Source organism: Haemaphysalis longicornis, unplaced genomic scaffold (genome assembly GCF_048455015.1).
Source record: "Haemaphysalis longicornis isolate Haplotype H1 unplaced genomic scaffold, Haemaphysalis longicornis Haplotype H1 scaffold_6, whole genome shotgun sequence".
In the NCBI taxonomy this organism is placed as follows: Eukaryota; Metazoa; Arthropoda; class Arachnida; order Ixodida; family Ixodidae; genus Haemaphysalis; species Haemaphysalis longicornis.
Genome location: NW_027526407.1, coordinates 70,024,379 through 70,045,797, shown reverse-complemented (window position 1 = coordinate 70,045,797; position 21,419 = coordinate 70,024,379). Strand labels below are relative to the sequence as shown.

General features: G+C 46.9%; 1 protein-coding gene across 4 annotated transcripts in view; it reads right to left on the bottom strand.

Annotated features, from left to right (window-relative positions):
• Positions 1-21,419, bottom strand: part of LOC144142902 (atlastin-2-like) — a 45,922-nt gene that overhangs the window by 11,377 nt on the left and 13,126 nt on the right. For 2 of the 4 annotated variants that reach the window (XM_077674734.1, XM_077674733.1), the window contains 8 exons: positions 7,148-7,459; positions 6,881-7,093; positions 6,563-6,790; positions 6,168-6,332; positions 6,057-6,113; positions 5,926-5,997; positions 5,709-5,858; positions 1,284-1,556 (listed from right to left, as the gene is read on the bottom strand). In XM_077674734.1, coding sequence (XP_077530860.1) covers positions 1,284-1,556; positions 5,709-5,858; positions 5,926-5,997; positions 6,057-6,113; positions 6,168-6,332; positions 6,563-6,790; positions 6,881-7,093; positions 7,148-7,456 — 1,467 coding nt within the window. In that variant the 5' untranslated portion in view covers positions 7,457-7,459. Of the gene's footprint in view, positions 1-1,283; positions 1,557-5,708; positions 5,859-5,925; positions 5,998-6,056; positions 6,114-6,167; positions 6,333-6,562; positions 6,791-6,880; positions 7,094-7,147; positions 7,460-10,802; positions 10,994-21,419 lie in introns of those variants that run through there. The other 2 variants (XM_077674732.1, XM_077674735.1) reach the window with 2 other exon arrangements.

Genomic DNA, 21,419 nt, shown 5'->3' with positions numbered 1-21,419 from the left:
GTTGTAGACGTCGGCAGGTCGATTCACCCCGGGCGCGTCCTTTTTCTTAAGCTGCCATTGCCGCATTTGGAAACTTAAATCGCATATTTCGGCAGGAGAAACACCCCTGCCTCAGGCAGAATTGTCAAAGCTCCTTCACTGGGTCAGTTCACTGAACGCTGCCGTTGCTTCTGGGCACGGAGGCTCAGTTAGCCACACTGAGAGCAACCCAGCTACGGCGGGTGGCGTGTCTCGAAAATTTTCAAAATAAATGTTTAAAAATACAATAGAATTTCAACTTACACAACTATTTGTGTTGAAAAGTTTTCAATAAGGGAATAAACGTTTCAGCAGTTGCAGTAGCTGCTAGGTCTGCAGATCACGTGACTGGGGTCTGGGACAGATATTGTAGTGTCAAATTTCTACACTACGAAACGCCACCCTTGCGATTTCAGAGAGTTTGGTGTCAAATTAAAATGATTTCCGCCAATTTGTTTATACATTGCTTGTGGTTACCAGGCCATATAAAACGCTGGCTTTCATTTGGGATAGAAGACATACGCGCGACAAAAATCGGCGGTCCCTTCCTTTAACAACGAGGCATATAAGGTTTCCGCCCAATAAATATGACAGCTGGGTGCTTCGAATGGCTTGGTCAGCTATCCTGACGCACAAGGCACCCGCATAAGAGTACATTTGCGGAGGCGCCAAAGCAACGAGCTGCAGCTGCTTGTCTCGGCAGAAGTGCCTACCCAACCCCATAGAGAAAATGAGTCGCTTTGGAGCGCTACTGACCTTGAAAAAGAGGTCCGAAGTATTCTTCTAGTACATGCAAGCTCTAGCACTGATCTATGACGCGCTTACGTGCTCAAAGTAAGATGAAAGCTAATGGGTATGAAGAAGAATATGTAGTGCGCAAGAGTAAATGTGAACAGGCAAACAGCGTATTTGAGAGTTCCTGAAAATAGAAGAGGGGATTCGGATGAAGAGTATTAAGATGATTGCAGCGAGAGGTGTGCGTGCGCACGCGTGTGGGTGTGTACACAGAAAAGCTGTCTCCGCTAATATGAACCTATGCATACAAAAATACGCGAAATATACACACCTTCAGGAACTTCAGTTCCCTATTACCGCACGCGTCCTTGTCGTAACAAGAAATTGGAAGTGATTTTGATAGGTGTGGCCATGCGATCACGAAATATTTCGATAGCGGGGTACATCTTTTAACGAAAGTGCAATAACTCAAATTCAGCACATCCGGTTGTTTCGCAAATGAAGCTTGCAGAAACAGACAAAATACTTACGCTGTCCCATACATAATTTACTGGTGTGTCCATGAAGGTGAAGATTTTCCTCCAATGGCCCCTTGAAGGGACGTTATTCCTCACGGCGGCGGCAGCAGTGGTTGCACCGGCCACCCCCAAGCAGGCAACTGCGCCGCCAACCAGCCCCACACCACCAAGGCCTGCCATTGAGATGATACTGAGTGTCGCCATCCCCGAAAGCATAACCGTAGTTCGAATCCTTGCCTTCCCGTCGTTGCATTCGACAAACCGGTTGAACGACTTGTCGATTTCCTGCACAAGCCCGTAAAAATAGGAGTCAGTTACGCATGTCGTACCCTAAAATTCCGCAGAAGAGGATATTTATCTGGGCATCAATCTCGAACTGCACAGGACGCTTGCGGCTAATGTACAAATGCGGTTATTTTCCGCAAGTGGACGGACAGTTCATCGATAAAAGCTACTTTGGGAACTTAACGAACGGTTTTTAACGCTGATAGGCCAAGTCATATTGCTATGTCCACTGCGCGTTGCAAAGTTGCTGTTGCCAGTAAGCGGCGTTCACACAGCGGGAATACAGTCTAGTCTACTTATAACAATATCCCAGTGTCAAGGGAATCCCATCGTTATAACCGATAACTGTTATAAGCGGGTTGCGAAATAAAAAGACGGAACACAGTTCAAAACATTTTATTCGCATGCCAGCAAGGTCTTACTACTACTAATTTGCGGAAAAGAAGCCACAGTAGGTCACCATTGTTTGCCGCGTGTGAAGCTAGGGCAAATCTTTTCTTCCAAGAGCATCTATAGGTGCTTCACCTAGCTGAGGTAAAGGTCCTTGGCGAGAACAAAGTCCCCCAGGGACTGTGTCACGCATTGGGCCTCCTACGAAGACACTACCTGAGTAGGCTGCGCAACCGCGTCAATACAGTCATCACTGTTGCCTTTTTGGTGCACAATATAACCGCATTCAATCGTTATATCCGATATTGTGGCACCGGAGCATTCTAATAAGCGGTTTATTTTACCATAGAAAGAATACAAAAGTTGACGGTGCCATAGCTGTTAATCGTTATATCCGATATATTGTTATAAACGGTATCGTTATAAATGGACTCGACTGTACTACAACGCCATCGCGGCAGCATCTAAGGCCCGCCACAGCATCAGTACCGGTAACGCGAGTGAGAGAGGCACAAATATCAGTCTCACATTTCAGCATTGCAAATAAGAACGCCGACATCCGAAAGCCCTCACTTCGCGCGTTTATTAGTGGCAAAGCCCCTTAGGGGCTGGTGTTGTTGGCACCTCCTGTCGTCGTCGTCGTAATCGGCGTCTCGTGTAGTCACGGTACTAAAACGCCGGGAAACTTGCTTACGCATAGCGCTAAAACGTAACTCGCGCTAAAAAACACAGGGACACTCGTTCACGCCTCGTGCTGGAGCACTTTGTAACACGTATTAAAAAAAATCCCGCGCAATCTCCGCTAACGTAAACCCTGGAGAGGGGCGAAGCATAGTGTATGAGTGCATCTCCACGAAGTGAAGAATGCGAGTGGGCGAAGCACTGGGATCGTTCTTACCGTAAAGCACCCGTGAGAGTGCTTACTGCTGCTAGAATGATTTGCAATCCAATCCAATCCAATCCAATCCAATCCAATCAAATCAAATCAAATTCAATTTAATTCAGTCCAATCCAATTCAATTCAATCCAATCCAATCCAATACAATACAATGCTCCTCGCGCATGGCCAGCATGGCTCTCCAGGAGCACTCTCGCTCTCTAACCTTTTGTGAACCTTTTATTTTGTTCCTGTTAACCTTTTGAGAACCTTTTGGTCACAGATGTTTTGGTTTACACCGTTCTGTGCGTCTATCTCTCTCGCGCGCTGTACCCTTTTGTGAGCCTTTCTTGTGAACCTTCTGTTCACTGATGTTACGATTTACATGATTCTGTGCGTCTCTCTCTCTCTCTCTCTTTCTAACCTTTTGTGAACCTTTATTTTGTTCTTGTTAACCTTTTGTGAACCCTTTGTTCACAGATGTTTCGATTTACATGGTGCTGTACCATGAGCACGGACGCCGGACGCCGGACAGACAAGCCTCGGCCTTAAGGTGCTTCGCCCCCTAAACTACCGGGACACTCGTTTACGCCTCGCGCTGGAGAGCTTCGTGCTTCAAAGACATGAGACTTTTAAACCAAACCTGCATACTACTGCCCCCCATCTCCGTTGTCAAAAACTCCAAGGCGCCAAGCTTACACTCATACACTGTATGCTTCGCCCCTCTCCAGGATTTACGTTAGTGGAGATTGCCCGGGATTTTAGGGGCGAAGCATCTTTAAGCCCGAGGCTTGTTCGTCCGGCGCCCTGCGTCCGTGCTCATGGCACAGCACCGAGTAAATAGAAACATCTGTGAACAAAATGCATGTTAACAAGGACAAAATAAAAGGTTCACAAAAGGGCAGAGAGAGAGAGAGAGAGAGAGAGAGAGAGAGAGAGAGAGAGAGAGAGAGAGAGAGAGAGAGAGAGAGAGAGAGAGAGAGAGAGAGAGACGCACACCACCGTGTAGATCGAAACAGCTATGAACGAAAGGTTCACAAAAAGTTAGAGAGAGAGAAAGAGAGCGAGAGAGTGCTACTGGAGAGCCATGCTGCGCATGCGCGCGAAGCACTGGATTGCATTGAATTGGATTGAATTAGATTTGCATTGGATTAAATTGTATTAGATTGGATTAAAATGGATTGTATTGGATTATATTTAATTGTATTGTATTGGATTGGATTAGATTGGGAATCGTTATAGCAGCAGTAAGCACTCTAACGGGTGATTTACGGAAAGAACGATCCCCAGTGCTTCGCCCACTCGTCATGATTCGCTTCGTGGAGATGCACTCATACACTGTATGCTTCGCCCCTCGCCAGGATTTACGTTAGTGGAGATTTCCCGGGATTTTTTGTTGTCGAGCACTACGCGGAATATGCATGAAACTGGAAGTTCTAAGCAAACTGTATTGCACAACCTACATATCACGGAGAGGTCAGGAATGGACGTTGCGGACATCGAGGAGACATCCCGCTTTGATCAAGGTTATGTATATGGAACGTTGACCCGACGTCAAAAATCTTTTGCCCAGAAAACGTAAAAACACGTAGCATAGAGCCAACACAATACTTTATTACGGTTATGGGATGTTACCTTAGTGTTATATTTCGTGGGTATTGTAGTGGTACATAACCAATAGATATACGTATGTCTATACGTTCGTTATATGTCTTTGGCGCTAAATAGTAGTTAATCAATGTCTAGGCTATATTGCTGTTACTATGTTACTATGATCTTGCTGGAAGGTCACGTGCGCCATAAATCTATTTTATTTAGAGGTTGCCAATTTATCAGAACCGTTTGACAACTTCCATCTTACGACGCAGGTGTAGGCCATTTTTGTTTCTTCGTGGCAAATGATTAGGTGAAACAATGTTTTTCAGTTAGATAGAACTTGATTACGGGAGCTACAGGGAATGCACGAAATTATTGCGAGTAGGCCATGCGGTAAGTGTTAGCTGTGGGAAGAAGGGCATTAAATTTAAAATAGTCGGCACAGTAGTACTATTGCCATTGTATAAAAATACCACTCGGATTTCTGTTCCGTTTGGAGTGCCCTTTTTAGAGTATTGGATTTCTGATGGGTCGAGAATTCATTTTGCAAATAATGCATTGTGTGGGTCACGAAACCTGGTCAACAATAGGTTACTCCAGTTTACACAACACCGCGTGGGCTTGAAAAGCGTCGCATGTAGCAGCAATGACGGCGTCCAGTTGAATTCGCACGCAACTGGACAGATTTATGTTACGCCTCGTCATACAGACCGCACCTCTAGTCAACAACTCGTCGGTGCACAGGGAAGACGCAAGGAAGACGCAATCATGCCTCTGGGTACTCGGTCATTGTGAGCTGTTTGCACTGGCCGTTTTTGTTCAGCCTAAAGTGGCCGGCGGAGGTTAGTTTAGGCCAATTTTGCTTAACCTTTACTACGAAAAAAATTCTGCTATGAAAGATACACGTGTTAGTTGACGTGAGGATATACTTTTCAGCCTTGAACACCAATACAGTGCGTACCTAAATTTCTTAAAGGACGTCAGAATTTGCCATTTCTGATTGCCATTTCTGTTCCTTGGGGTCATGTTATTATGTTGCGTTATTTAACGAGCAATCGCAAAGCTCAACCGATGCTGAAAAAAAGAGATGCATTTGGAATACGTTTTAACAAAATTCTGTCGCATTGCCCGATTGAAACAGCCTTCGCAAGAAAGATAATTTTTGAAGCTTTTCAATTACTTGTTATAGTTTATAAAATATCATATGGCACTGTTCTCCAAATTGGTGATTTGGAGCCTCTCTATCCTTGGCGTTCGTCTAGGAAAATATTAAGGGGTAGGATACTTACATCGTTCAGCTCCTGTTGGCACACATTGGAGTAGAAGCGTCCGCCCCATTTAGTGCTTTTCAAGAATAACTTCAATGCGGACTGCTTCTGTTGATCATGGTATTCTTGCAATTTTCTGGGCTCCCACCAACGCCCGTTGAGATTGCAGCGCTGCATTAAACAAATTAGTTGTTACCAAAGACGAAACATCTCGCCTCTGACCTCTTTCTTATCTCACTTTCTCCATTGCAGACTTGTATAATTTTTTGGCTTCTTTCTTCGCATGATGGTTGCACACCCTCGCGGACGCCTGCACCACAAGAAAGGCGATTTTGTTCCAGAGTGCAATGTGAACCAACGTTCCCTTACCTCCAGTGTGAACATGGGATGCGGCAGCACGCCACTACTGAATATGTCCACATATGCCTGGAAGAACACTTAAACAGTAATACGTGCGATAAGGGAATCTCGGCAGCCTACCTTGAAGTATTCTAGCAGCTGTGTGCAAGAGACCTTTCTCCCATGGATCTCTTTCACTATGAGCTTGTCAGGTGCTAGGATGGAAGGAACCAGCTCTTTCAAGTGGTGTTTAAACGTTTCCGCGATGCCAGACAGTCGCCCATCAAAATATTTTTCCGTCGCCACCTGAAAGGTACAGAACAAGTAGGCGTTATTATGATGTCAGCGATTGAAGTACTGGCAGATGCTTGTCATTGTAGCCGCTGTCTTCAAGGCGTGTATTCCCCTTCATGAGCACCACCCTTATCTAAAAAAATTGCATCCTAAACATTCCTCTATGGTTTTCACTGAATTACATTGACAAAACGGTGCACCCCATTATCCAATGATGCTGTAAAGGGATTTACACATCATACCTTTTCGCCTGGATGGGGCAATAGGAAGCAATCAATATCTGAAAAACAGAATCTGATGTGCTGCCGCAACGCGCTCAGCTGTTTCGGCATTTTTGGGGTGATGTCCAAGCGTTTTTGAAGCAGTAATTTCCCTCCTTGGGCACCGTAGTTCAAATCATACGGATAACTCCAGTCCCGCACCAAAAAGAGCAGTTTTTGGAAGGGTTTGGCTGGGGTGTCTTGCTGTTCCTGCGAAAGTGTCGCAAAAAGTAGAGGGAAGACGGACCAACATTCCGCTGCTGCTGCAGCGAAAATACTCGCAGTGGAGCATATACTCGCCTTCAGAGCAATCTGCCCGTAGTCCGCAAAATACTGAAGGTATTGCAGGTCGTCCTCCTGGATATTCTGGGACAAGTTGTACACTTGTACTGAGCTTATCATGGTGCTCAGCGCGAAGATGGTGGCGCAATCCTTCGTCGTGGATTCGCAGTCGAAAGTTCCCTGAGTATCCATGAGGAGGACAGCTATCTGATCTCCATGAGGCGTTTCAACCTGCGCATTCGCAGCGCTACAGCTGCGCCATGCGTAACAAAGTCGCCACCTTACCAGGAATGCTTCACTCCAGACCCAGATGCCTTTGGTGTCGCCATCGCAGCCTCCTCTCCCCTTGAAGCCGCTCAGCGGAGCATCGACATCACCAAGCCAGTTGTCTTTGTCCGCGCTACGCATGTAGCGGAGGAAGAAGCCCAGCAGGAAGGACTTGCCCTTGCGGAAGGCGCCTGCCACAGAGACTATCGCCACCGGCTTGTCTCTTACATGTGGGGCAAGGAGAATGCCTCTTAGTGCCTCTTTATCCATCTCGAAGGTGCCGTCATCCTTTGGGCGCAAGATTTGCAGCGGCCGGCCGCGCTCCATCCCCTGCGCCATAGACATCCGGAGTTATCCTTCAACAAAGAGAGACATTAGACATTTTGCTTCAAGACAAACATGCCACGAGGCCATGGCGAAAACAGTAAAACCGACAGTTGGGCTAGTTGGTGTTGATAAATCGTTAAGTAGCGTTAAGTAGAAGACGACGGCGCTAAGTCGCAACTGATTTTATTACGCATAAACACAAATGTATATTCAGAATGAACACGTGCCCAGGTCAACCCCCCCCCCCCCCTCCGAAAGTGCGGTTTGATAAACACAAGATTACCAAGGCTACAGGATTACGATTCGATAAACACAAGATTACAATGTCCACATTCAACAAACAACCCACCAAACAGCTAAGTTAATGCATTTGATAGGAAAATAAATTCCTTTTTATGTAATGCCACCGACGCGTGGCTGGCACACATTTCATCGTTATTTCCCCGAGAGATAATTGAAGCTTTTTATGGAAGCTTTCCATATAAGAAAGAACGATGAAATGGGTGTCAGGTACGCGTCGGTGGCATGCTTGCTACGAATCACGGTGTACAGGTTCATCGTCATTATTTCGGCCGATCTGAGTTTTGCGATGTGTCGCCGCTTTTCTGACGTAGTAATAAAAGCTTATTGTCGCTTCCTTGCAATACACTGAACGTTGAGGGACCGAACTACAGCATACCGTTCTTGTCTGCGCCTTCCAATGGCGTTCCAATCTATTATAATTCTTGGGATAAATGAATATTCTTTTGATAAGTTTGTGCAAAAACGGGACTTATCCTACAGGAATTGTGATGTCGCGTGGGTGTAGTGGTTCAGGGCTGCAGGCAGGTACAGGAGCCAAGTTTTAAAAACCGATGCCAGAGTTGGAATACAAATTTCACCTTAGTGAGCTTTCTTGGATATTCTAAGGAGGCAATTCCATTAGTGTTCATTGGTTCATTAGGCGAATCATGCTTGCTGTAACGCTTGAATGTAAACTGAACAGCAAGTTTTTTTCATTTGTTCGTTTGTTAGTCTTTTCTGTAGATGGCTCCAAAGAAATATATATACATTTTAATCTAGAAATAACTAACGTGTTGTAAGCTACAATTTAGCAATGCCAAAGAGAGTATCTGAGCCGGTGTCGTAAGAGGCCAAGTCAGCGGCGAGTAGATACGCAGACAGAATCGATGTGCTTGGTCCATTTCTATTCACTGGTAACTGTCATGCCCAGGTACTCAAAGCTTTCCGTTTGAAAAAGTGCCGTCATTTACACAGTACTGGTATTCAAGGACACAATATTGCTGGTAATGTGCATGAACAGTTTTTTGTAGATTAAATTTTGCGTAAGATTTCTCGCGCCATTTAGAAATAGCGCTGACACATCACTTAAAATAATTCCTCATCATGTTTGTTTTCAATTTCCTTCTGGACTAAGCGATAGCTGGAAAACAGTTTTATACTGACGCTCTCAGTAATGCAGTGTATAAGATCACTGATGTATATTAATAAAAGCAATGGCACTAGAGAGCGCTTCCTTGCGTGACACCCGAGTTTACGGGAAGGAAGTGAGAATGGTGCCCAGCTACATCGACGAATAGAAAGAGTGGCTAAAAGTAGCACAGTATTCGTTTAACTAGGTTGGAAGGCAAGTTTAATCTGCTAAGTTTTAATATCGAACCAAAATGAGAGACCTGGTAAAATGCTCTTTTAAAGTCAAGAAATATTATAACACTTTGGCCAGATTTTGGGGGACTTGACGTGAGTGCACGAACGGTAGAAACAACCCGGGTGGTGGTCGTCAAGCGTTTACAAAACTGCGTTATCATGAAACTTTATCATGAAGTTCCTTATAGAGTGTTCCAACAGCATGCAAGATCAGCTTGGGAGCGATATCGGACGATAGTTTCCTTTTTGACCAGTCACCTTATTTTAAATACAGCGACGACAATTGCGGTTAGCCAGTCTAAGGGCACATCACCACCCAAAAGTTACAAGCGAAATATAATACATCGGAAATATTCGAGTGAGTCGACATAGCCGCGAGTAAACGCGTTAGAAATGCAAACAGGACCACACAATAATTTAAGTTCTAGATTCGACGATATGGAAAAGATACCTTCATATGTAATAAACTCAAAGTTAAAGGGACTGAAATCCTGTTTGTTCAAGTATATGTTCCTAAGCTCATAGAAAGCCAGCGTTTTATAAAGTGGGGTAACCATGCACACAAGCAATTTATAAACAAATTGTCGGAATAACTTTAATTTGGCACTTAACTTTCTGAAAACAGAAAGATAGTGGTTAGCAGTGTAAAAAGGTGAAACTACATTACGTGTCTTGGTCAAGCGACCTCCAAACCTTGCTGCACTGAAACTGCTGAAACGTTTATTCACTTACTGAAAACCTTTCGACACAAATATTTGTATCAGTTGAAAGTATATATGTTTTGTTTAAACATTCTTTCGAAAATTTTAAGGTGGCGTTGCCGTCGCTTGTTTTTTTTTTTTTTTTGGTGAGCTGTCTGTATTCGCACTTGTAAGGCGAATAATATTTTGAAATTGCCCCTCCTGGCACGGGTAACTTTTAAAGTTACTTAACCCGATTTTTGAGGAGTGCATGCCGTCTAGCTCAAATGAAAATCAGCCTTTGATACACTCGGGCAATTCTGGGGTGCGCAGAGGAAATGTTTAAATAAACAGGCGGAAATACTTTTGCACGAAGTTTTCTGAAGCATGAAAGGTGGCGCCGTGCGGCGTGTAACCGTGAAACAACGTTGCCTGTCCAAAGAATTCCGCCGATTTCAACGCGTGATTAAAAAAAACGCGTGAAGGAATACGAAAGGTTGAACAGTACTCTTTTTTTAGCCGGGACTAGTTTTTAAGTGCCTGTTTTAACCATCTGGGGCCCTATTCTCGACTGCACAAATTCACAGTGAACTGTGAATTTGCTGGTAGTTTTTTCTGATTGGCTCTCAATTTTGGTCACGTGCTTCCGGTTGAGAAAGCGGTTGTGTGTGCTGTCGTCATTTTGGCGTTTCGTGACGTTTACAGGAGGCAGTTCTAAAGTTTGCTATATCTCTCTGTACTGAAAGCGCATAATTGTTGGCCGGCGACGAAAAACCAGACCAAAAGCAGCGGCCATGACAACGTACGCCTGTGTTTGTTATTCAACAACAATGCGGCTTGTATATCACGCACTCTCTCTCTGATTGGCTGAGAAGGCATGACGTAATTTAAACAGCTGGCGGGAACGATAACGTCACACATTGGCAACTTCAACTCACGTAAAAGTGACGCAATGTTACGTAATAGCTTGAAAATGGTGGTTGCTGTCGCCGTGAAATAGGGCAAAAACTTTCACCGACCTTCGGCGCCGTGAAAACCATAGAGTGTCATACTAATATATACTAGAGGGAAATCTGGCGCCACTATCTAGGGGAGCCGCGCTTCAGCGAGTGTTCCGTCATGTTCCGGGCAGGCACGTTCCACTTGCCCTTGGCATGGCTCGTGAACAGGCTAAGAAGTTGGCTCTGGCTGCAAAAAAAGCAAATATATTACTCTACAAGGTTCATTAAATATGTGTTGTTATTAAAATATTAAACCTCCAAAAAGGCTAATTTCTCAGTGATTATGTAGAAGCTTCATGCACGATGAACAACAAAAAAATGTTACTCTTTTTTGTTTGTTTTGGCTTCGTGACAAAAAGAAGCCATTAGGATAGCTAAGCCAAGTTGGCGTGGAACGTCGCTAGCGGCAATGGCGCCACCCAAGGCGGCCCGCGACTGCAGCGACAGATTTCCCTCTAGTATATATTAGCATGAAACTCTATGTTGAAAACCCCGGGAATGTGCATCAGGCGCATTTCCGCATGACGCGCGGTTTAAAGCATGTGTTCTACCGAAAGAAATAATAGTTTTAATTATTTACAAGTCAGCGATCACGCAGAATACAAATAACATGCCGTAGTTGGCTTTTATGTTTGGCAATAAAATAAATTTATTTGTTTGGTGTAACAGCAACATACGAGGGAAGTACAAACCTCTTTATGACAAAAAGAACCCAGTGCATGACATTTGTCCACGCTACTACTACTAAGCTGCGGGGTCACATGATCGAACTCGAGAGAAAAATAACAAAGAAAAGTGGCTGTTTTAATCATTACTGCGCTGATTGAAGTCGAGCTTGATGAATGAGTGAATCGGCGACATCGGTGCGCTCCGCGGTTATCAGGCGTAGCGCTTCGCTGCTATTGTGTGTCATACAAGCGATGGTCGCGGCCGTCTTTTTCTATGATCATGCCATAAACTTGTAACATAGCAGCAGACGATATCGTGGCGGCTGTGGCGGCCGGGAAGGTGAACACGCGACAAAGCTTGCATTGAAGCAGATAGCTCAACTATATTACTAAAACCGATTGAAAGAAATAAATAGACAAGGTAAAAAAGATTGTGTGACGTTCTTTAGCTCAACATCCCCTTCGCTCGCTTTTGGATTAACGTTACTCGATCGCCTTGTGGCGTTGACGCCAATTTTGACCCACAGAAATGTGTTTCCCTTGCCAGCCTCCGGTACCATCTTAATTTTTATCACACATGCCAAGTGTTTTTATACCTTTTATGCGAAATATCTGATAGCCTGGTTGTGATCTTTATGTGTGAAGCGTCAAATTACACTGCATGTCGTCATAGCTACACGTGCATCACGTCACTGATTGGTTACGTTGTGCTTACAAAAAAAAAACAAACTCCCAAGCATTTCCCCGAGGGTGAACATGGTTAAGTGCGAATGCACGGGGTGATGCTATGAGGGGGAGTAAAGTTAAAATCCGTTGGCATTCGCCCGTAAGCGCGCGCGAGCCGACCCACGGAGGTCTGGCAGTTTATCGCTGCATATATAGGGGGGTACGCCGCGCCGAGCGCGCCGAGCCAGGTGGCTGAGAGAGGAGGCGAGCGCAAGGGGAGAGGGACAGCGGCGCACGGCAGCTGCAGCCGAGCGAGGGGGAGAGGAGAGAGTGTGACGTCACGGTGGAGAGAGAGGCGCGCGGCAGCTGCTGGGGAGAGGAGGCGCGCTGTGACGTCATGGCGCGAGGAGCGGTGCGGGGAGCGGCGCGCACCCGCGCAGCCACGGCGAGGAGGCGGAGCGAGCGCGGTCACGTGGTGAAGTGACGTCACCGCGCCGTTGCTACCGACGCTCCTCTCCGCTCCACGCCGTTGCTAGGGAGAGGAGGACTGCGGACGCCGCCGCCGCCGCCGCCGCCGGCGGTGGAAGGTTTGGGGTCGCTTATAAAGTGCATTCGCACTTAAAAAAAAACATGGCGAATTCACTGTGAATTTGTGCAGTTGAAAATAGGGCCCCTCACGTGCACTTTAAAGTATGTTGCCACACGGCTAACTGTCATGGTTGGCAGGATTCCTTTTGACGGGACACGTACGTCTTGTTGATCTAAAAATTCTGAATTCAAAAGTTCTGGGGCGCTTTGGAAACCCGTTTTGGATTAAGGTGTTTTAAGTGATGCCCTGGATTTTGGGATAAAGAAAATACACTCGACAAAAATTGGTTGCCTGTCCCTTTAAGGTCTTCCGTATTATTATGGCACGTGTCACAATGGCTGGTTTTTGAAAGAACGGAATGAAAGTGACCGTTGAAATGCGACTGAAGTTATCATCTGGAGTGAATAATTTTCTGTTGAATGAAACCTATCAATCGACGTTTTGCCGTTTTTTTTGGATGCTGCCAGATTTTTGTAGGGTTATTCTTTAGGACGCTTGTAACTGTGTTGGAACTGTAGAGTTGTTACCCGCACGATTATTACAGTCAATGTTTCTCGCAACGCTTGCAAAAGCCCATGGTTACCCTTCAGTGTTTTCTATGCCGCAGGTGCTCTGCGCCACTATTGTGGTTAATGAACTGTTTTAGGGGAACGCACACAGCAACTCTTCGTACGCGAAATAAATGGGGGAGTGCTAGTGCGCATGCGTAGAACGCAAGCGGGAGCAGCGCGCTTTGCGTGAGCCATCCCGTCTGGAATTCTTGCGTTAAAGATTTTGCGGGCTTTGCGAGTCGTGCGCGGAGCCCACCCCACCTCCTTTTGATCTCCCTCACGCGCGAAAAGACACGGGCGACTCCCCCAAAACTGGTTTACGGCTTCTACTGGCTAGGAATAGGCCTGGCGCTGCCGGACAACGGCGTGTATCGTTCGCCAATGTAGCGTTTAGTGGCGCGGCGTGACACACAAAGCGCTCATTTCGACGCTACTGGTCTATCCACGCACCAACTTCTGCATGCGGTCAACTGAAACTGGTTCTTCAACTAAAACTGGTGCGCGTGCTGCGCTGCCGCTACTTGCGTGCGCATCTCTCTGCTCAGCTATAACTGTCTATTTGTTGTCCCGCGCGGAAACACTGCCCATTGTAGTCTGCTTTGTATTTCAACCAGCGTTCCTTCCAATTGCGCCTACGTGGGGCAAGCGACACAGAAGTTTTCTTTTTTTGACTAAGCATTGGCTCGTGTTGCGCAATACGCAGCTGCAACTGATCCACCGTTGCCTGTATTGCAGCCGCTGTTTCGCCGCGGGTAAAGGTGATGCTGATCCGAAAGATCGAGACAGTGCTGCAAATATGGACGAATTTTTTTCTCCATGGCTACCCTTGGTTGTCGCCGTCATCCAACAATATCATGTGGACCAGGTGTGTTTGTGGTCATGAAATATAGCAAAAGCTTTAAATTAATCCGAAAAAAGTACAGGTGTTACCCCTAAAGACGAATTTCCCAAAATCAACAACATATCACCGCAGCATGAAACTCGGAGCCGGGACTCAGCGACAAACTCAAAGACGAGTAATACTCATTTACACATAGACCAGATTTAGGAGAAATCTCCAAGGTGGAGTAAGTTTCTAGGAAAGAACATATGACATCCACCTCTATGCAACCGTACGACCACAAAGAAAAGCTGTACAGATTTCTCAGAAACTTTGCAGATGAATAAAAATTTTTCATGGTCCAGGATTCGAACCCGGGACCACTACCTATCTAGGCCAGTCGCTCTACCAACTGAGATAACCAGGAGGCTATAGCCGTTTGTAGCGCGAGAGCGAATTGATCAACAACTCGAAGTGATGGACAGCTGTTAGTCGACCAGATTTAGGGGAAATCCCCAAGGTGAAGTAAGTTTCTGAGAGGGAAAATTTGGCATCCACCTCAATGCGGCCGTACGCCTACAAAGGAAAGCTGTACAGCTTCCTGGGAAACTTCGCAGTTGAAGAAACAATGTCCTGGCTCAGGATTCGAACGCGGGACCACCGCCTATCTAGGCCAGTCGCTCTACCAACTGAGATAACCAAAACGCTATAGCCGTTTTTAGCGCGAGAGCGAATTGATCAACAACTCGAAGTGCGGGCCCTATAGCAATCAAAAGAATTGCTGAGGGCCTACAGAGGTTATTTACCCTAAAATATATCCCCGCGCAGTCACTGCTGGAGCTGTTATCTTAACTATTTTTAAAGCGAAAGCTTCCTTGCTGAAACCGATGGCGTCCTGTAAAAAAACTAATGCATTTCCCCGTAGACCGGTTGGTCGACAGAAAAGCTGTGATAAGATGACTGGACACACGGCGCATGCTTGAAACCGGGATTCCATTATGTCAAACCAGTTACTTGAAAATTACGAAGAAGGAACAGTTCTAGATGAGACAATACAGGCGTCTATCATAAAGGAGTATACAGTAGCACCTCGTTAACCATGTATTGGTATACAGTTGGATTGTTCGTAGATGGGTTTACCTAGTGCGCAAAACGTCTTCGCATGAGTTCGTTATGTGTTTGCTTTTGCAGTGTTTAAAGCTTTGACAATCACTGGATGCACTTTCATCGAAGTTTGTACAAAATTTTAGCCAACGGTTTTGCGCACTTTTGATGCAGTTTTGACATGAGGAAGCTGTGGGAATCGTGGAGAACCGCGACCTGCGATCCCGAGCCGGTGCGCGCTTCGGGAGAGACGCTTGTGCGCTGAAACCGGTCCGGCGCTCCGCTGGTTCGTCGGCGTCCCCCGAGAGATGGCACCACCGATGTGTGTGGCATAGGCACGCGGGCGCGGGCGGCGCGAACGTCGGGGAGACGGGAGAGTCTCGTCGGAGACCCGGTCGGGTCGAGATCGGCGGAACATGGCGGCGGTGATGGATACGTGCATCTCAGGTGGGAGCTTTGTTTGTCGCGCGCCGTGAGTGCCTACCTCCCGTTCACGGTCACGACCAGGACGGCGTGATTCGTGAATGCCGTCGAGCCTTGTGCTCGCATGCTTTGGGATTCCCCAAATAAGCGGCTGTGCTTCGGCACTACTGTGTACTGTGTTCTCGTATCGGCGAACCTCGCTGGGCTGCCGTAGCCATGGGAGCCCGCCTGGTTGACACGCCGGGAGCTAGCCTGGGGGCCTACTCCAGAGTGCTGGCAAGGTCCCCGAGGAACCCCTCACATATCTTACAAAGCTTTGGCGTTTCTCAACTTTCTCCAAGAAAGGATGGTAATCTTTTTACTTTCCGTATCGTAAACAAAATGGTATATTGGACGCAAATCGCTCTGCCACTTATGACAATGTGACAGGAAATGGAACCTATACTACGGAAACACCAGAGTTGGGGGGAAAAAACTGGAAGGTGAGTGCGTGCTCTGCTCCTTTTTGGGCAGTAAGCGCTATTTACCGATCATTTATTGATTGTAAAGTTTAACGCGCCGACGCAACGCAGGCGATGAGGCGCACCGTAGTGGACGGCTCCGGATTAATTTCGACCACCTGGGGTTTTTTAACGTGCGCCGAAATCTCGTACACACGGGCGTTTTTGCTTTTCACCTCCATCAGAAAAGCGGCCGCCGCGGACGGTAATCGAACCCGCGACCTCGTGCTCAGCAGCACGATGCCTTAGCCACTGAACCACCGCGGCGGGTTATTTTCCGATTATCCCTCGGAGCCAGATGTAATAAAGCTGTGCCCGTGCCTGTGCTGTAGTGTAGGGCTCCGAAATTATTTTGACCACCTGGTTATCTCTAACGCCTGCATAAATCTCCACACAAAAGCGTTTTTAGCTTTTCGCGTCCACCAGAAAAAGCGGCCGCCGCGACCGGGAATCGAAGTAGCCTGTTTAGCCACTGAGCCGCCACGGCCGGTCAGACAGCAGTTATTGTGGACCCTTATCCCAGAAGGAAAAATATTATTATTTTACTGGGGGCAGCTCTTAAAAATCAAAGCCCTTTCCTTAGGCGAAAGATAGTTGTTGGAAACTCCCGCGTACGGCGTCTAATTTTATCTAAGAACGTCCCAACTTTGCTAGGGAGCGTCTATTATTTTTGCGTTGCGTTCCTTGACGTTGTGCAGTCGCTCGAGTTATTGCGCATTTCCCCTCTAATTCCAACCTGGAAGGCCCTGGAAAACTGTCAAACCGGGCGTCTATGAACCATCGCCCAGCCGCCGGCGCGTAGTTTCCCGTACACGCCGCAAAGTCAATAACAACATAACATCCCCGCCGCTGGGCGATAACCATAAAGTTCGACAGTATTATTGGAGCCACGTAGTATTGCCAGAATCGATCCGCGCCGAACTTTCGAGAGAGAGAGAGAGAGAGAGAGAGAGAGAGAGAGAGAGAGAGAGAGAGAGAGAGAGAGAGAGAGAGAGAGAGAGAGAGAGAGAGCAAACATTTATTTTCCGCAGGACCTAAGTCCAGGTCCAAATTTGAAGGTTCAATTCACCAGATCCACGCAGTACTCCTGAATGCCTGTGTGGATCCGGTGCACGTGTTTGTAGAGAGCTTCCTGGGCAGCCTGGATGTTCACTGTTGGCGGGAGAGACAGCCAGAGCTCCCAGGAGGTGATGGAGGCGAGGGATGGGGCAAGAGATGGCGGGGTGCAGTCCCAATAAGAATCAGGGATTGATGGGTAGGAAGAACAGGTGGGACAGGAAGGATGGCCAGGGCGCCCATAGATGCGGTGAAGTATGTGATGGGAAGGGGTGAAGAGGTTTGAGCCTGCCGAATGAGGCGCGCAGCCTCACGAGTTAGACGAGAACTGGGCGGTAGTACAGGGTGCGTAAAGGTTAATATTCCAACCGACTGACCCTGGCACTTCGTCTGTTTACCTCTCTCCGCGTTAGCGCTGCTACAAAATTAGCGCCGGAGCCGAGGCGATTCTGTATCGCTGGTATGTCGTGATGTTATGGTGTTTTTTCGTCTGTGGGTACATCATTATTGGTGACCCGCGTCTTTGAAGACAATAACATGGTCTCGGGTTCTTGAATGACCGTGGTCTTCATCAGACGACCTGCCCTACACCGAAGCAGTGCTTCACAGGCAGGCAACATCGCCGCGGACAGCGGTGCATCATCCGGTCCAGTCGCCGAATATCGTGGGAATTGGTGTCTTACATATTCATTGAACTTTTCACGCTTACTACACTCCTCTTTGTAGCATTCGTTGTTTACGCTCCTTATTTGTATCATTCTATAGCATATCCTCCTTTGTATCATTCTGTAGTTCGCGCACTTGCCCCGTTTTCTTGTCACCTCTCGTAAATGTGTCATACTCTGCTACCTGTACCATACTTCGCCAGTTAGAATATGTCTGTTGGTTCTGAGATTAAGTGTTATGTATCATTCTTTCCGCTCCTGTAGGCGAAAACCACGCATGAGACGGCCGCCCCCTAGTCACAAATGGTCTGTAGAGTTGCCGGTATTCTTTCTCGGCAGAGGCGACTAACCCAACCTCTCGACAGCCCACCCCTTGAGAGTGGTGACAATGGTTGCACGAGAAGCTTTCTTCATTCAAACTCAGTCAAATCAAAGTCAAAACTCCGCGCTAACAAAGTGCGAAATCCAAAGTTCTGAAGTCAACTTCAACTGCATTTCAACGCCAAAGTCCACGTCAACTCAGCCGAAGTCGAAAACGTACGCCCGCGCAACGAATCCAAAGAAATGCAGAGCTACCCAAATGCGATGATGGCGCAGTCGGAGACGTCGGCTTCAAAACGCAAGAGACCCAGGTTCGATTCCGACCACGGGAGACAATTTTACCCATAGCCTTCTATCACTCTACTACTCCGAGAAACGCTTTGAGCTGTATCGTCAACGCCATCATTACGCATACCTATCCCATGTGATTTCATCTTGCAAACAGAAACCCCACACACTTTGAAAAAGTACGCCATTTTATTACAAACTCTGAACACAGAGCAGTAAGAGGCCGCGCTGCTCAGCACCCACCTTCTTCCTCAGGCTTCACTGGCCTAGTTGGCCGAAAATCCCGCCGGCGCCAGAAGGACACTGACTTCGATCTAAGGCTGCACCCAAGGCCCCAATAATGTTTTTTTAACACGAAATTGTTTTATGCCGGGGTCCACCAAGATCTGATTGACGTCATATCCATTCCGGAAATGACAAAGCGAGAAAACCTACGATTGACGCGGCTGCGCCGGGATTGGAACCACGAACTCTTTCGCCCCAACGGGAGGTACGAAACGAGCTCCGGACTGCGCTATGAACAGATGCGTAAATAGCGCGTCAAACGCGCCTTATATCTTCCCTTCAGATGGTGCTGCCGTCTAGGAGATGCGAAGCGGAGTATTACATCATGACGCTGATGAGCGCCGACAGTTGGCGCCTCGATACCAGCGCCTACGTGTACTGGGGACGCGCAGCGTAACCTGCGTAGAAGCCTGTAAGGAAACGACCACGGAGTAAGATCGATGCCGACTTGCGAATGTCGCCCCCGTGACACGGTCCGCTGCTCCTTTCACTGCAGCGGGCCGTGCGGTCACCAAACGATGCGCTGACAATACGTGTGGTTTCGTTCGCACGAACTGTTTGCGAGCGCCTGTGGTTTCAGTCGGATTTACGCAATGCTCCGATGCGTGCAATCCAGTGTCTAACGTTGATGCGTATAACGGTGCCATACCGAAGATATATAAATAGCGATGTGCGAGTTCGTATCGATGCACAAAAACATTCAAATGCTCCTGTGAATGCACATTACACTTTCGTGTTTTACCGGTTCCTATGGGAGAGGGAACAACCACATCGTGGTTCCAATCTGCTCCTATGCGCTTGATTTTTGAGGCTTGATGTGCATTTGTGGAAACCCATTTTGTACGGTCGGCTTTCCTGAACCACGCTTTGTTCGAACACGACGCCATGAGTGAGGGATAGCATGCTTCGCTTCAATGTCGTTGGCAGCATTAAATCAAGGGGAGCTCACCGTTCTTTTTTACTTCCTTTGATGACTTCCCTTTACAGCAAGACGAAATAAACTGCCGAAATCTGGATTGAAGTCCGCGGAACGGGACATGGAATATGCAGGGTACCAGCCGTAGGTGAAAGGTACGGAATAAATAAGAGAATCTAGGGTTCTTTAACACTCTGAAAACTCTGTAAAAAGGTGCTTTGCTATTTTGGCCTCTGTCGTATTGACCATTACATCAGCTGGAATCTGATCCCCCGACCATGGTGGGTGCACAGCAGTAATTCACCTTTTTTGCTGCTTAGCCATGGTTGCGGTTAGCGATGTTTTCAAATGCACGGCTTAAATCAATAGATCGTGTACGCAAGTTGTGAGACAAAAATTTTCCATTCCTTTGTAAAAAAAGTTGAGGGAAGCGGGAAAGCTCTTTCATCTCAAAACCGCGTTAAAAGTGCGTCCGAACATTCGCTAAAAGCATGCCCAATGTTCTCTGAAAGTGCTCACGATCGATCGTCCGGCCTTAAAAGACCCAAATCGCAAACGAAGAACGACTCCATTCGACGAGTTTTCACGCACTAAATAACCGAATTTACAAACGATCTGACTGTATACCGATACGTGGTTTATGTGGGAAAAGTAAAGGTATGCGACAATCGATGCGTGTATTGTCTTATCTAGAACCGTCTCTTTTTTCCCAAGTTTAAAGTAGCCGCTTTGACACAATGGTTTCACGTACGCATCCTGTGTCGAGAGATATTTTCAGAGATTTTCGGTTTCCGAACTGGCCTACGGGGAAATTCATCAGTATTTTGACAGGATGCCATCCCGCCCACTAAGAAAGCTTTCGCTGTAAAGCTTTTGGATATGTTTATTTCAGATACTTCTCATCAAGGCCTTTCGGAGAGGAACCATGAGACCAACAGACACATTTTTTTTTTGGCTTTCTCAATCGGTATTTAATTTACGATTGGTTTGACACCGAAAGGCGCATAGCGGCGAAAGGAAATTGTCAAAACCAGCGATGTCCTATTTTAATTTTATCCTCAATAGGCCAGAAAATGAATTGTAAACGTTATCAACTACCTTCAAGATTCGCATTAAAAGGTGTAGCCGAGCTTTTGGGCCCGATGTACCGGCATTTTTTTTCCAGAGAGTGCTTTTTGAAACCTGTCTTCGTCGCACCTTTCCCCCATGCCGCTTTGCTGATGTGAGGCGAGGCGTTCGCTAGTGCGCACGATTACATTTGGTAAATTCCCTGCATGATTATTCACTAAAAGCTTTGCCTGAACAAAAAGAAACGATAATAACCTCAAAATAGAGGACAATAAAGGCATCAGGGACTTATTTACAAACAGGACTGCTTCTCTTTACGTCAGCAGAAATGAGCCGGGTGCCTTTGCACTGGGTGGTAGGGGTACACCTGAAGAGCCTTTGCTCCCCCTTTACTTTTCAACGCCTCACTACTAGGGCCTGACAGCGAAACTAAGCAACATCGAAGGCCTTCACCACAGTCTGTACGCCGACTTCGTCGCGCTGTGGATCGGTGGCGGCAGCGATGGGCACATTCAAGACACCCTACAAGAGGTAGTAGAGACGGTGCGGGAGTATGTTCAAGAAGGGGGACTGCACTGTTCTTTTCAGAAATCCGAGTTGATCATTCGCCGGACTACCAGTAGGGAACAGTAAAGAGACCCGTCGAATCCCGACATCTGCGTCTACGGGTACGACCAGAAGATCCCAGTCGTAAACAGCATTCGAATGCCCGGCC